The 13,596-nt window shown below is 41.5% G+C and overlaps 1 protein-coding gene across 5 annotated transcripts in view; it reads left to right on the plus strand.

Annotated features, from left to right (window-relative positions):
- Nucleotides 1-528: 528 nt before the first annotated feature.
- The window catches only part of SRP54 (signal recognition particle 54), a 42,254-nt gene continuing 29,186 nt past the window's right edge, over nucleotides 529-13,596 (plus strand). For 2 of the 5 annotated variants that reach the window (XM_077323110.1, XM_077323106.1), the window contains exons 1-12: nucleotides 529-784; nucleotides 4,720-4,829; nucleotides 5,552-5,643; nucleotides 5,900-5,984; nucleotides 7,796-7,900; nucleotides 8,882-8,948; nucleotides 9,037-9,094; nucleotides 10,364-10,514; nucleotides 11,546-11,694; nucleotides 12,971-13,071; nucleotides 13,254-13,340; nucleotides 13,468-13,541. In XM_077323110.1, coding sequence (XP_077179225.1) covers nucleotides 4,752-4,829; nucleotides 5,552-5,643; nucleotides 5,900-5,984; nucleotides 7,796-7,900; nucleotides 8,882-8,948; nucleotides 9,037-9,094; nucleotides 10,364-10,514; nucleotides 11,546-11,694; nucleotides 12,971-13,071; nucleotides 13,254-13,340; nucleotides 13,468-13,541 — 1,047 coding nt within the window. In that variant the 5' untranslated portion in view covers nucleotides 529-784; nucleotides 4,720-4,751. The other 3 variants (XM_077323108.1, XM_077323107.1, XM_077323109.1) reach the window with 3 other exon arrangements.

A 13,596-nucleotide genomic window follows, 5' to 3' on the forward strand; every position in this document is an offset into this window, starting at 1 on the left:
TCCTCCCCCCGTAAAAAAACCTGCAAAACGACAAAAAATGCAACGGCGAAGCCCAGGAGATCTCCCGACTGAAGCCCAATTTGTAATAGATTCAAGCGGGTAGCCGTATTGGTCTGAAGCAGCAGAACAAAATCTGAGTGCACTTGCGCTTCATCACACACAGTGAAACAATAACAGGATTCTATTTCACTATATCGGAGGAAGTGTATGCGAAAGCTTATACCTGGAATACAATTCTGTTGGCCTTAAAGGTGCTCCACTGTATTTGTAATGTTAGCTTATGCTCCAAAAACTCAGGGTCATATTAAAAGCAAAACAAAATCTTCCTACATCAGTTCTGGCAGGGACCGGTACCAAGCAGCCACCTCAGCCTAACGATCCCCATTGAGCAGCGGGGTTTTACTTTCACACAGAATCCTAAATCCTGCCTCCTCTTTCTATGGGCGCTTTCGACTGAGAACCCGAAGTGTGAGCTGTCCACTCCGTTTCTTCCTTCACGCCTGACATGAGATAGGCGGGCCTACAAAGATGCCCCGGAAGCGGAAGTTGCGGGTGTTTTAAAGGAAAATGGTAACTCCGTAGGCTCCGTGCAGTGGTGACGTGACACTCGCCTTGGTTGTTCGGCCGGCGGGAGCTTTGCTGAGGGAGCTGCCGGGCTCGTCTGGGCTCCAGTCGACGGGTTTGCGGGGCGGCCCTGAGCGTCGAGGCTCGCTGTTGCGTGGCCCTCGCGGCGGGCCAGGCCGAGCCGGGCCGCCGCTTCAGAGGCGAAACTCCTCTGTTCCCGGTGAGTTCCTGTGCGGGGCGGGACGCTGTTTCGACCCCCGGCGTCTCCACCCGGCCGCTGCTTTCCCGCTGGGCCTCCAGCTGGCTTCTGCCGCCTTGGCCAGTTTGTAGCGGCTGGACAGCGGGCCCCGCGATTCCGCCGGAGCAGCTGTTGTGACGCCATAATGTGTCCTGAGGAGCCTCTTGGCGGCGACGGCGCTCAAGCTTTTGGAGGGACCTGGGTACTTCTCTCCCTACACTCGTGTTCAATTTCTCGAAGTCGTGCACTGCAGACATTTTCTCTCATTTTTTCTTTACAAAGTCCAGGGATGAAAGAGGGCATTGACAGCAGACTGAAATTCAACCCCGCTGGGCTGTAAGCAGTGGCTGGGGACAGGCGGCCTCATGATGCTTTTTCTGAATATCTAAATGGTGTGTCTTGCAGTTTGCAGTGCCAGCTGTGATTTCCTTTTCCGGATGAATTTGGTTGGGTAGCTAGTATGTGTGGGTATTTCTCAGCTTGTGTACTTATAATTATCTTGCAACCAATTCTGTTCTTAACTATTCCTATACAGAGCTACTTCTGTATAAGTAGAGACAGTGGTTGGGCTCTGGTCAAGGAATTCAGGATGCTTGATTCTCAAGTGCCAGATGCTACAATCATCCTGTAGTGTATATTTTTCTCAAAATGAGTTGCTTGATGTGTCAAATTTAAGCTGTGATTATTTAAGTAAAGGTCATGTGCAGATTTCTGTATTACGCTTTCATGTTCTCTTTCTTCTGTTTCACTTTGTCAGAATTTATTTACTTATTTTGATTTTTATACCGCCCATTATTTACAGCTCTGGGCAGTTTACACAGAACATTATGTAATTTTACATGGAACATTATAATAATCTATAACATACAAGTTTCAATACAACATAACAACCAAGTAACAATTTATAACACAACATAAATAACAACAACACTGGGGAGATCAAATTTGTTAAATCATGGAAGGGTGTGTGTGGGGGGGGGCTGCAGATGTTCTCAGTCAGTCAGCCTCAAGTGAATGCCTGGTGGAGGAGCTCCCATTTGCATGCCCTGTGGAACTGTGGAAGTTCGGGCAGGGCTCTGATTTCTTCAGGGAGCTCGTTCCACCAGGTGGGGGCCAGGATCGAAAAGGCTCTGGCCCATGTTGAGGTCCACCGTGCTTCTTTGGGGCCAGGGATCCGCAGCCAGTTGGAGGTGGCAGAGCACAAGGCTCTTTTGGGGATATAGGCAGGGAGGCGGTCTCTCAAGTACACCGGGCCCAAACTGCGTATGGCCTAAAGGTGGTTACCAAAACCTTAAGCTTAATCCGGAATTCAACTGGGAGCCAGCCGAGTTGTTGGAGTATTGGCCAGATGTGGGATCTCCATGATGTTTTGGTGAGGATCCTGGCCGCAGCATTCTGCACCAGTTGTAGTTAACAGATCAAAGATAAGGGTAGGCCTGCGTAGAGTGAGGAGCGAGTTGCAGAAGTCTAGTCTAGAGGTGACCATGACAGTGGTCCATGACTGGGCCATGACAGTGACTGTCGCATGGATCACTGTGGCTAGATGCTCTGGGTCCAGGTAGGGCGCTAGTAGCTTAGCTTGGTGGAGGTGGTAAAATGCTGAGAGCTGCACACCGTCCAGGTTGGGCAGACGCGCTTCCTTCCATGATCCTTTCCTACCCAACTATAGGACTCCGTCTTTGCAGGGTTGAGCTTCAGACGACTCTGCTTGATCCATTTTGTCACTGCTTCCAGACATCTGGCTAAAGGTTCTGGGGGAGAGTCAGGGCGGTCATCCATCAGAAGGAAGAGCTGGGTGTCATCCGCATATTGATGGCAACCCAGCCCAAATCTCCTCACCAGCTGAGCCAGAGGGCGCATAAAGATGTTGAATAAGATAGAGAGGACAGCTCCTTGAGGGATTCCACATGTGAGCTGGTGCTGGTTAGATAATCTCTCTTCTATCGCTACCCTCTGTCTGCAACCCCGGAGGAAGGAAATCAGCCATTTAAGGGCTGTTCCCCATATCTTGGCATCGGCTAGGCGGTGAGGTAGGAGCTCATGATCTACTGTGTCAAATGCTGCTGACAGGTCTAATAGTATGAGTAGTGCTGACCCGCCTTGGTCTAGCTGGCATCGGAGATCATCCGTCAGGGCAACTAGCCCTGTCTCTGCCCCATGTCCTTGCCGGAAGCCTGACTGAAATGGGTCAAGTGCTGAACAAATATCAACATTCCTGGAAGAAACATTTGGTCCGCAGCAGCCCTTTCAACTAAGTTCCCCAGAAATGCTAGATGCGAAAAGGGGTGATAGTTGTCAAGCTCCTGCGGAGCCAGAGATGGTTTTTTGAGCAACGGGCGTACCACTGCTCATCATCTATTTAAAGATAGTGAACAGTCCTGTTAGGTCCTTTACAATGACATGTATGTCTGATATAAAGGGAGGAAAGCATATAGAGATGCCAGTCAACAGGGAAGGAAGTCACAATTGTGATTTCCAGAGATTGTTAGCTTTTTTTCACTAGAAGGAAAATGAATAGATGCTCGTGCAGTTTCCTATTTGATAAAAGCTGAGATGAAATGAGAGCTGTTCATAGTTCTGAGTTGACGTGGCTTAACGCTTCAACTATTTTCTCAAATGGATGTGTTCACATTCTTTCTCAGTGTACTTCACTTTTCCTCTAAGCCTCCTCAGGTGAGAAATGACTGCCCCAAGGGCACACAGCAAGCTTGTGATGAGCAGGGACTTGTTTCTCAGACTATATGATGTAGGGCAGTGGGGGTCCAAATAGGGTTGCCACGAGTGATGAGAAATTTGGTCTGGCTGATCAGTAAGGAAAGACTGTGTTGTGCTCCATCACAAGAGTAGCATGAATATTTTCATATTGGTGTTTCATTTCATTGATTATGATTGATATATCTAACAGAACAATTACATATGCTATGCTTTCTGATATTTCTAATCCAATCTTCCCGTTATTGTTCAGTGATTACAAAGGAGGGAAGCTTTCTGACTCACATATAAAATCTAAGGCGAAAAGATTTTGGGGCAGTAATATGTGACTTTGTATTTAGAATCATAGAATAGAAAAATAGAGTTGGGAGCAACCATAGAGGCTGTCTGGTCCAACCTCCTGCTCAATGCAGGATCAGTCTAAGCTTGAGTAACCATTATGAGTGTCTGTCCAGCCACTGCTTAAAGACAGCAAGTGAGAGTGAGCTCACCAGCTCCTTAGGCAGCCAATTCTACTGCTGAACTACACTTGACTGTGAATTTTTCTTCTGATAGCTAATTGGTATTGTTCTACATATAGTTTAAAGCCATTACCTTGGGTCTTATTCTCTGCTGCCAACAGGAACTGCTCTCAGTCGCCCTGCAAGTGACAACCTTTCAAATACTTAGAGAACAGTCATTTCTTTCTCAACCTCCAGGATGAGCACTCCCAAGTCCCTCAGCCTTTCCTTATAGGGCTTGGTCCTCAGGCCCCAGATCATCCTCCTCTTTCTCTTCACCTTGTCAAATTTGTCCACATCCTTCTTGAAGTGAGGCCTCCAGAACTGTACACAGTACTCTAGGAGTGGCCTGACCAGTGCTGTATACAGCGTGACTATGACATCTTGTGACTTTGATGTGATGCCTCTGTGATATAGTCCAAGACTGCATTCACCTTCTTTACTGCCACATCACACTGTCTGCTCACATTTAGTTTCCAGTCCACAAGCAGTATAATCTGTCGGAGTTCTTATTTCAAAGTTGAGGTTTTGCAGCATCTCTTGTCTATGAAACATGGCAGTATCAGTAGGTTCCAGGGTATATATTTCTCTGGCACTCTTATGTTTTATGCAAAATTAAGTAATATGCTAGTTCTGAAAACAGTTTTATGATATGTGAGAGGGAACAGCAGGAATATCTACTATTCTTCTAATTCTTCTTTACAGATCACATTTGAATTGCCTTTGAAGCCGCCAAAATGGTTTTAGCAGATCTTGGGAGAAAAATAACCTCAGCATTGCGCTCACTGAGCAATGCTACCATTATCAATGAAGAGGTATGTAACGTTCACATTTGTGATACAGTTATAATGCTGGTTACAAGGCAAAAAATACTATCAGGGTTTCTTTACTACCATGATTCATTTGACCAACAAAAAAAGTGGCCTATGTTGCAGTAATGAGGCTGAAATTGAGCAAATTATTAATAATGTTAAAATTAAAAATTACTCATTACATGGGGGAAAGGACTTCCTGAAGCCATTTACAAAGTCATGCACTTGCATTGTTCTGTATTCTGAAATCTGTACCCTTATTAGTGGCAGATGGTGATGTGTTGATGCAGCTTGGCACTGTATGAACTATCCTTATGCTCACATTCTTCCCCACTCCTTGTATACGTCTCATCATTAGAGACATTAATTTCTATGTTCCTTGGTTTCTGCATGATCATTGTACCTATTTTGTTCTAGGAATATGTGCGTTCTGCCCCAAAGATACCGTAACCTAAATTTTAAGATAAAAGAGCACAAGGAAGGGGTGATAGGGATAAACAGGAAGAATGCACATTCAATTTAGCGTCAACATTAAATTTAATCTGCTTATAGTTAGGTTCAGAAAGGGGAGTGGGGGGCCTAACAATATACAGTCCTAAAAATACTTTTCTAGGAGTAAGCCCCACTGAGTAGACCTGCTTAGGATTCTACCATAAGTGGGTTTGCCAAAGTTTTTACGTGTAGATTGCCTTTTTCTGAAATGTCCTTATTTTTTTTCTTAAAAGGTTTTAAATGCTATGTTAAAAGAAGTATGCACAGCATTACTGGAAGCCGATGTCAACATTAAATTAGTGAAACAACTGAGAGAAAATGTCAAGTAAGTTGACAAAACTATATTGATGCAGGTTTGCCTCAAAATACGTGAATGAATATTATTGCCTTCTGATTATGAAGGCACGTAAAAATCTTTTGACATAGTGATTGTAAGCTGGCACTAAGTTATTTCCTCATACTTTATGAACACTAATTATAATTAGCTGGTTTACTAGAGGCCATTGAAATTAAGTAACTTTTAGGTTAGTGTACATAGGTTACAACTTTGTCTTATGTTGGCTTTTATGTATTACCTATAGATCTGCTATTGATCTTGAAGAGATGGCTTCAGGTCTCAACAAGAGGAAAATGATCCAGCATGCTGTCTTTAAAGAACTGGTTAAGGTAAAATGTATGACACATACATAGGAATCCTAATGCTTCTTCTGAGGAGTAAGCTCAGTTTAGGATTTTTGTTTTTCTTATCCATTACAATCATTTTTTCCTACCCTGCCTTTCAACAATATAATCCAAGATAGCTTGAAGTCCAAAAAATTCCTATGGCCTGCTTCATGTTTATGTTCTGATATGAGCAATTATGGAAAAATCATCCTTAGATTACTGGGACTTGCCTTTTTTCTAAGGCATGATGTTAAAATAAGCTGCCTGTTTTGCATAATGAGGTAAGATTTGTTTTGACCCAGTTCTTTTGGAAACAAATATATATATTTTTTGATGATTGAAATGGACTCTTTCATTCTGGCCTGACTGTTCTTTACTTGTTGAGTAGACTAATACAAAGTCTTCGGTCTTCTACACAAATCATACCAACTCAGGTCAAATATAATGCCAAACCACAGTTTGAGAGATGGTGCCAGAATTTGTGGGTAGAGGGAGAAATGGTGAGAGAAGAGCAAGCCAGGTAGAGGAACAACTGAGACTGCTGCTGCTCTTTCTGCTGCTATTTCTGCTGCCTCCAGCCAAAGTAATGTTGTGTAACCATATCAACAACCACCAGGCCATAAAATCTGCCTATGGCCAGATAAGTCACAAGAAAAGCAGCAGCCATCCATGTGTTAATTCTGAGTGAGAGGGCCAACCTGGCATGTATCACTGAGACTTGTTCTGGGGGTGGGGGGGTGGGGTGGAGTGGTTAACTTCTTCAAGTTGTGTCCTCCATGGTACTCAGTGATACATCAGTACATGTTTGGTGAGGAGAAGGTGTCACTATAATAGATAAGGACTGTTACCCTAGCACAGTGCCCTATAAAGGACATTTCTGGTTTTGATGTTGGGACTGAGATACAGGGTTGGGAATCTGTGGGCTGCTGCCCCACCCGGTCTCTCTGCCTGAGCTTGACAGGTAGTCTCAGGGGTGGTGTTGAGAACCCCTAGGTTGGTTGTCCTGCGGGACTTCAGCATTCATGCCAAGACTGTCTTGTCAGTAGCAGTTCAGGATGTCATTTTCTCCATGATAACGATGGGCGTCTCTCAAGTAATAACTGGTTCTACGTGTTGCATAGGTCATACTCTTAATCTAGTATTTTGTTTTAAATGGGATGTGTGCAATCTGATTTGTGTTTGGGTATTTGTCATGAACGTTATGCTGAATCATTCATTTGAGACTGAGAAGCTGAGAACTCTGAGGATTGTTTGCTTAGTGTGGCAGGAGTAGAGCATAATGCTGCTAATAGTGGTGCAGGGTCAACCCCTCAAGCAAACTTCTGCTGTTAAGACATCAGATATTAGTATTATATGCTTGCACTAGGGGAATGATACAGCAATAGATAATGATAATAAAAGCAACAACAACAACTTTTATGGGGTCAGGGTACCCAGCATTTCTAACAGTGTCTTACCAACTGTGGGAATTGCCTTGTTTAGTTAGTATTAGTGCATAGCTGTACCTGAGTAAGGCAAGTTAGAAGAAGCTTTAAGTCTAGCTCTCCCCTCACCAGACAAGTTGTATCTTCCAGTCATTACAGGATGCAAATGTACCACAGGATGGGATTGAACTGTCCATTTCCTTGTTGTTTTGATCTCTTGTTTATAAAACTGAAAATAAATTTGTTGCAGTATGGATACTGAAATCATGCGCAATCTACAAATGTGAAGACTTTCCAAACATTCTGGGTCAACTGCTCTGCATATTGGCAGCTATTCTGTACTTCTGAAACTCCACTGTTCAGTGTGCATGTATACTTTGTGCTTTACAGCTTGTAGATCCAGGAGTCAAAGCCTGGACACCGACAAAAGGAAAACAGAACATAATAATGTTTGTAGGACTGCAGGGAAGTGGCAAGACAACATCCTGTTCAAAGGTAGTGTATTATGCTGTGTAATTTTAAGTGTAATTTTGTGGCTGTGGAGAGAACCCAATAAAATTTTATGACACATTTATATGAAAAGACTTGAGGTGTGGGCAACTGTGTGACATAGCCCATGCATAATGGCAGGACACTGTGGAAGTTTCAGACTTATTTGCATAAGCCATCATTCCCTCTTCCACATGCTGTAAAGTAATTACTTCCTCGGCAAACCATAATGCTCTGTGAACATGCAGAGTGGTAAGCTATGGTTTGAAATGGATGGGAGATCTGTAAGGGATACCAGGGTCATGGCATGGAGGCAGGCAGTGGCAAACCACCTCTGAATGTCTCTTGCCTTGAAAACCCTGTGGAGTTGTTGTAAGTCAGCTGTGACTTGGGGACACTTTTCACTACATAGCTACGGTTTCTGTTTTCCTGTAAACGAGGATTTCAGACTCTGTTCTCATATTGGAATCTCACTTTGGTAGAGAGGTGCAAATTATGGTTTGCTACAGAAATGGAAATCACTAATTGTCTGGGAGAAGAAAGTGGCTGATACCAAAGATCAAGCAAGACTATATGCTCCTTCATTTAGTAGCTGCAAACCTGGGCATGATTATGTCTGAATCATGCCTAGGCCTGTGAATGGCCTTTCCATAATTGTACACCAAAAGCAAATGGTGTCATGCTTGTTGCTCTGTTTGTGCTGTTGAGAGCTTCCATGTCACACTCCATGCTGTTTGGATATTCGAACTTCTCTGAAACAGCTTTTCTGGGTGTTGTTGTAGAAAAGCCAGTTCTGCATGTGGCTTGTTAAGTCAGAGCCTCTGGTTTTAAAGTCTTGTGTAAACATGCTTGTGAAATTGCAGTGGGGGATATATTGAAGACACTACATTGGTGATTATGTTATATTTTCAGTAGTTTGCAATGCTGTTTGGAGACTTTTAATATTACATAGCTGTTATAGTTTTTTGGATTTTTTAACATTCACAGTTGGCATATTATTACCAGAGGAAAGGCTGGAAGACATGTTTGATATGTGCAGACACTTACAGAGCAGGTAAATGAGCACTTTGAATTTTAGCTCTTCAGTTTTTGCAAAATGTGCATTGTTCTACATGACTGATTAACATACTGTTGTTCCTTAGGTGCTTTTGACCAGTTAAAACAAAATGCAACAAAGGCAAGGATTCCATTTTATGGGAGGTATGTTTCTTTACCTATTTTTGCTTAAAAATTGACATATTTTATGATGATATACATAGATACTCAAGGAGTGAAACAACAAACTTCTACACTTAACCCTTTACACTGTTGACCATGATTTTTTTGAACCTTCTCTTTGTGGTGGAATAGAGGAAGTTAATAACTTAGTTGTTATTAGAAATCTGAAGGAAGGAGCTTGTTTGGTTTCTCATAGGCCTCCGTGTCAGGATGCTACTGTGCTGCTTCTCTGCTTTTCCACATTGTCGAGTCCAGACCTGAATCCCGTGGGTCTCCAGAGCTAATATGCACAAGAAAACAATCCTTGTAAAATAGATACAGGATTTATTATAATGTTCCAAACAATAATTTTATTTCTAGGCAACCCACAACTCCAAAATCGCACAGCAAAGAAAGCAAGAAAACCTTGTTTAACTTTCTAGCACTTTTGAAGTCTGTGTTAAATGGCACAGTTTTACAGTCCCAGAATGAAATACTTCAGCTCAATATCCTCTGTGTTCCTGTCCATTGCAGTCTCAGCATATCATCATTGAGGCCTTTAGTCTATCAGAATCCAAGCTAGCCCAATTGTAGTTTTCTGGCCAACCAGCATCAGGTGGTGGTGACAATCCATTCAGGATGTATTACCTCATCATTCCTGATCTCTCTCTCCCCCCCCCCCCCCCATATAGTGATTAACATTTTCTCATGATGAACCAATTATCTGATTCCTTACTTCTTTGCTAAATCAAGTTAACTGTTCTAAGTTCTTCTCTTTAACTGACCTAGAAGTTGTAACTAAGCTTATGATGGCATGGTTAGAACCCCTGAAAGACAATAAAACAGTCTCTGCATTCATCACAGTTTTTTGATGCATGGCCTAGTGCTTTTGTTAAAATATTCTGCTCCTCACTTCATTTCTGCTGCTTAACAGGATAGTAGGGTCTCAGGATGACTGTCAAAGTTCTTTTTCATTTTCCAGCATTGCTTTCCCTTCGTTATTATATGTTGCAGTTTGAAGGCAGCACATACATGTACGTACGTGTGTGTGTGTGAGAGAGAGAGAGATGAGCAATTGCTTCTTAAAACTGCCTGGTGTCTGAGATCCCAAAGTAGGCTGGCATATACCTGATTATTCTGCTAGCTCTCCTAGCCCGCAGTGTCTTCATACAAAGTAAATCTTGGGATTAGAATCCACCCTGAGCCTTCAGGAAAGGGCGGAATAAAAATTTAAGAATAAAGGAAATGAAATTAGTGTTTTCTTTGTAATAGTTACACAGAGATGGATCCTGTTATTATTGCATCAGAAGGTGTCGAAAAATTTAAGAATGAGAATTTTGAAATAATAATTGTTGATACAAGTGGTCGCCACAAGCAAGAAGACTCTCTTTTTGAAGAAATGTTGCAAGTTGCCAATGCCATAGTAAGTAAATACAAAGAATGTTCTTTTTCTTAGAGTTTGTACAGTTGGTAAAATACCTGTTTTATTGAGCCCTGTTATCTTGCTAATAGCAGATATGAGCTGTAATAAATGTGAACAATATGCTAAGTGTGAACATATACCTGTAAAGAATTAATTAAGCCATGCTGGTGTCCTGATTGCCTACTAGAAATGTTTTTGTCTTTGAACTGTTGCTGTCCAGTAGATTCATATACAAGCTGATTAGCAGATTCATGTAATGAACTTGAACTTGAGTTAGATTCAAGTGGGCAGCCATGTCGGCCTGAAGCAGTAGAGCAAATTTTCAGTCCAGTGACACTTTTAAGACCACCAGTTTTTGTATGATGTATTTGAAGAAGTATGTAAATACATACGAAAGCTTACAACAAGAATTAAACTTTGTTGCTCTTAAAGATGCCACTGGACTCAAACTTTGTTCTTTGTATCTGTATGTTTTGTGGAATGCTGTTAACATCTGTGTCGAAATAGATCAAATAATCATGATCAAATCTGCACACTATTTGGATCAGAGCCTGTCTTGGTGAAGGAATTTGGTTGAGGGGAATCAATTGAGGCAGAATTAAACTTCAATGTTGACTAGGATAGGAGATTGTTGTAAGGCTCTGCCTGTCTCAGCATGCAGTTTCTGTGTTCCAGCTGTGAAAAATGAGGTATTGTCCATACTTTGAGACTTGAGCAAGGATGGAGGCAGCCTGTTACATATGGAAGAGAAATATAAACTGAAATGAAAAACCTTGTTTAATGCATTCATTGATTCTCATGTCCTCGTGCTTGGATGTGGGAATCAAATGACCCAGTTTTACTTGTAAGCAACATAAAAATCCATATTATTTTTGTTTATCAGTAATCCATAATATTTTGATGAAAATTCCTTTCTTGAATTCCTTTGGAGAACTAAATATAAAATTATATGGCATAGCCTCAAGTATAAGGAATTTGTAAAGAGAGGAGAGTTTAACTGTTTTTTCTCCTGTCTATATAAACATTTCTAGCAACCAGATAATATTGTTTATGTAATGGATGCCTCTATTGGTCAAGCCTGTGAAGCTCAAGCAAAAGCCTTCAAAGATAAAGTAGACGTCGCTTCTGTGATTGTGACAAAACTTGATGGCCATGCAAAGGGAGGTGGTGCTCTCAGTGCGTAAGTATCATTCCACAAGATTCTATAGTTATCTGCGTAGTTTACAAACACTGAGCTTTATATAAATTTACATGTCTCTGAAAATATTTGGCTAACCTGATTTTTGTTTTTATATCCATTAATATTTTGAACATTGTCCTCTGGGGAAAATGTATTCAGAGACACTGGCTTGGATCCTATGCCTTCTTTTTATATGGACTCTTCTTTGTCTACTGCAGAAGCAATTATTTTGCTGTACAGTGTATTTTCCTTGGGTGCTAGGTAATTTGTGCTCTGGCCAGTGACTTTGAAGAAGTTGCTCTCCTATGCAATGATTGCTTCTGTGATTGGCAAAGAGGTGCCACAAGCAAAATGGAGGTATGAGATCCAAGTCATTGCCTGTGATTTGACTTGCCTTGCCTTTCGACCATAATTGACTCCTGAAGCAGCTTAGAACAGTTCAGATCAAATTCCTCAACACTACGTAACAAGTTAGACAGTCTCTTTTAGACCATTGCAATTGGTGGCTCAGTCCAGTTCCTTTCTTCCAGAAAGTGTGGGGAGAAGGAACTGCAGGTGAACTTTGGGCTAGCCAACTGGCCAAAGAAATACTTCCACCTACCAACAGACTCTGCTGGCCCTTTGCATCCTCTGTTCTTGTGTTTCCTTTTGGCTTAATCTCTTTAGTGTGTCTTGCATTTGGGGTGGATGCCTCTCTTTTCTACTGAATACATTGTAATGTGGTCCCAATTTTTCTGCTTAGCGACAGTGACAGTTTCACTATGCAATAAGTAGCAGACATGTGACACTAAAAGCAGCCATTAATTTTATGTAAGACTATATGGACCATGGACATATGATTGTGGATAAACTCATATAGCTTAATGTTCTAAATAAAGGTAAAGGTAAAGGTATCCCCTGTGCAAGCACCAGGTCATATCTGACCCTTGAGGTGACGCCCTCTAGCGTTTTCATGGCAGACTCAATACGGGGTGGTTTGCCAGTGCCTTCCCCAGTCATTACCGTTTACCCCCCAGCAAGCTGGGTACTCATTTTACCGACCTCGGAAGGATGGAAGGCTGAGTCAACCTTGAGCCGGCTGCTGGGATCGAACTCCCAGCCTCATGGACAGACAGCTTCAGACTGCATGTCTGCTGCCTTATCACTCTGCGCCACAAGAGGCTCTTTAAATAATGGAATAGTTTAATATGAAAATAGTATCAAAATTTTCAGCTCCTAATTATTTATTCATGTGTTCTGTTCCTGATTGACTTTCTGTGTAACTTCTTCATTGCAGAGTTGCTGCCACTAAAAGTCCAATCATTTTTATTGGTACTGGAGAGCACATAGATGACTTTGAACCTTTTAAAACACAACCTTTTATCAGCAAACTTCTTGGTATGTATTAACTCTTGATGCACTAAAACAGCAATTCTTCTGAATGTTCATCTAGAATTTTGTAAAGCAATTTTATTCTGGTTATAATTCTTGTGAGCCACTCTGAATCCTTGGGGAAGGGTGATATACAAATGCAATATTTAATATTAAATTGATTATGTCCATGTCTTTTTGTTTTCCAGGTATGGGAGATATTGAAGGATTGATAGATAAAGTAAATGAATTGAAATTAGATGACAATGAGGCACTTATAGAAAAATTAAAACATGGTAAGTTTTGTCAAAAAATGTAACTATTTTGCTATTGAGTAACTTATTCTCATGAACAAATTTAGAAATAGGGCATGGTTAAACGATTATATTTGTAACCTGCTTTACCATTTCTGTTGCATTTTAGGTCAATTTACATTGAGAGATATGTATGAACAATTCCAAAACATCATGAAAATGGGACCCTTCAGTCAAATCTTGGTAATTTTGGCTGAAGTTTCATCATATTATCAGCTTAGAAAATGATGTTTCCCTT

Source organism: Paroedura picta, chromosome 2, assembly GCF_049243985.1.
Source record: "Paroedura picta isolate Pp20150507F chromosome 2, Ppicta_v3.0, whole genome shotgun sequence".
NCBI lineage: Eukaryota > Metazoa > Chordata > Lepidosauria > Squamata > Gekkonidae > Paroedura > Paroedura picta.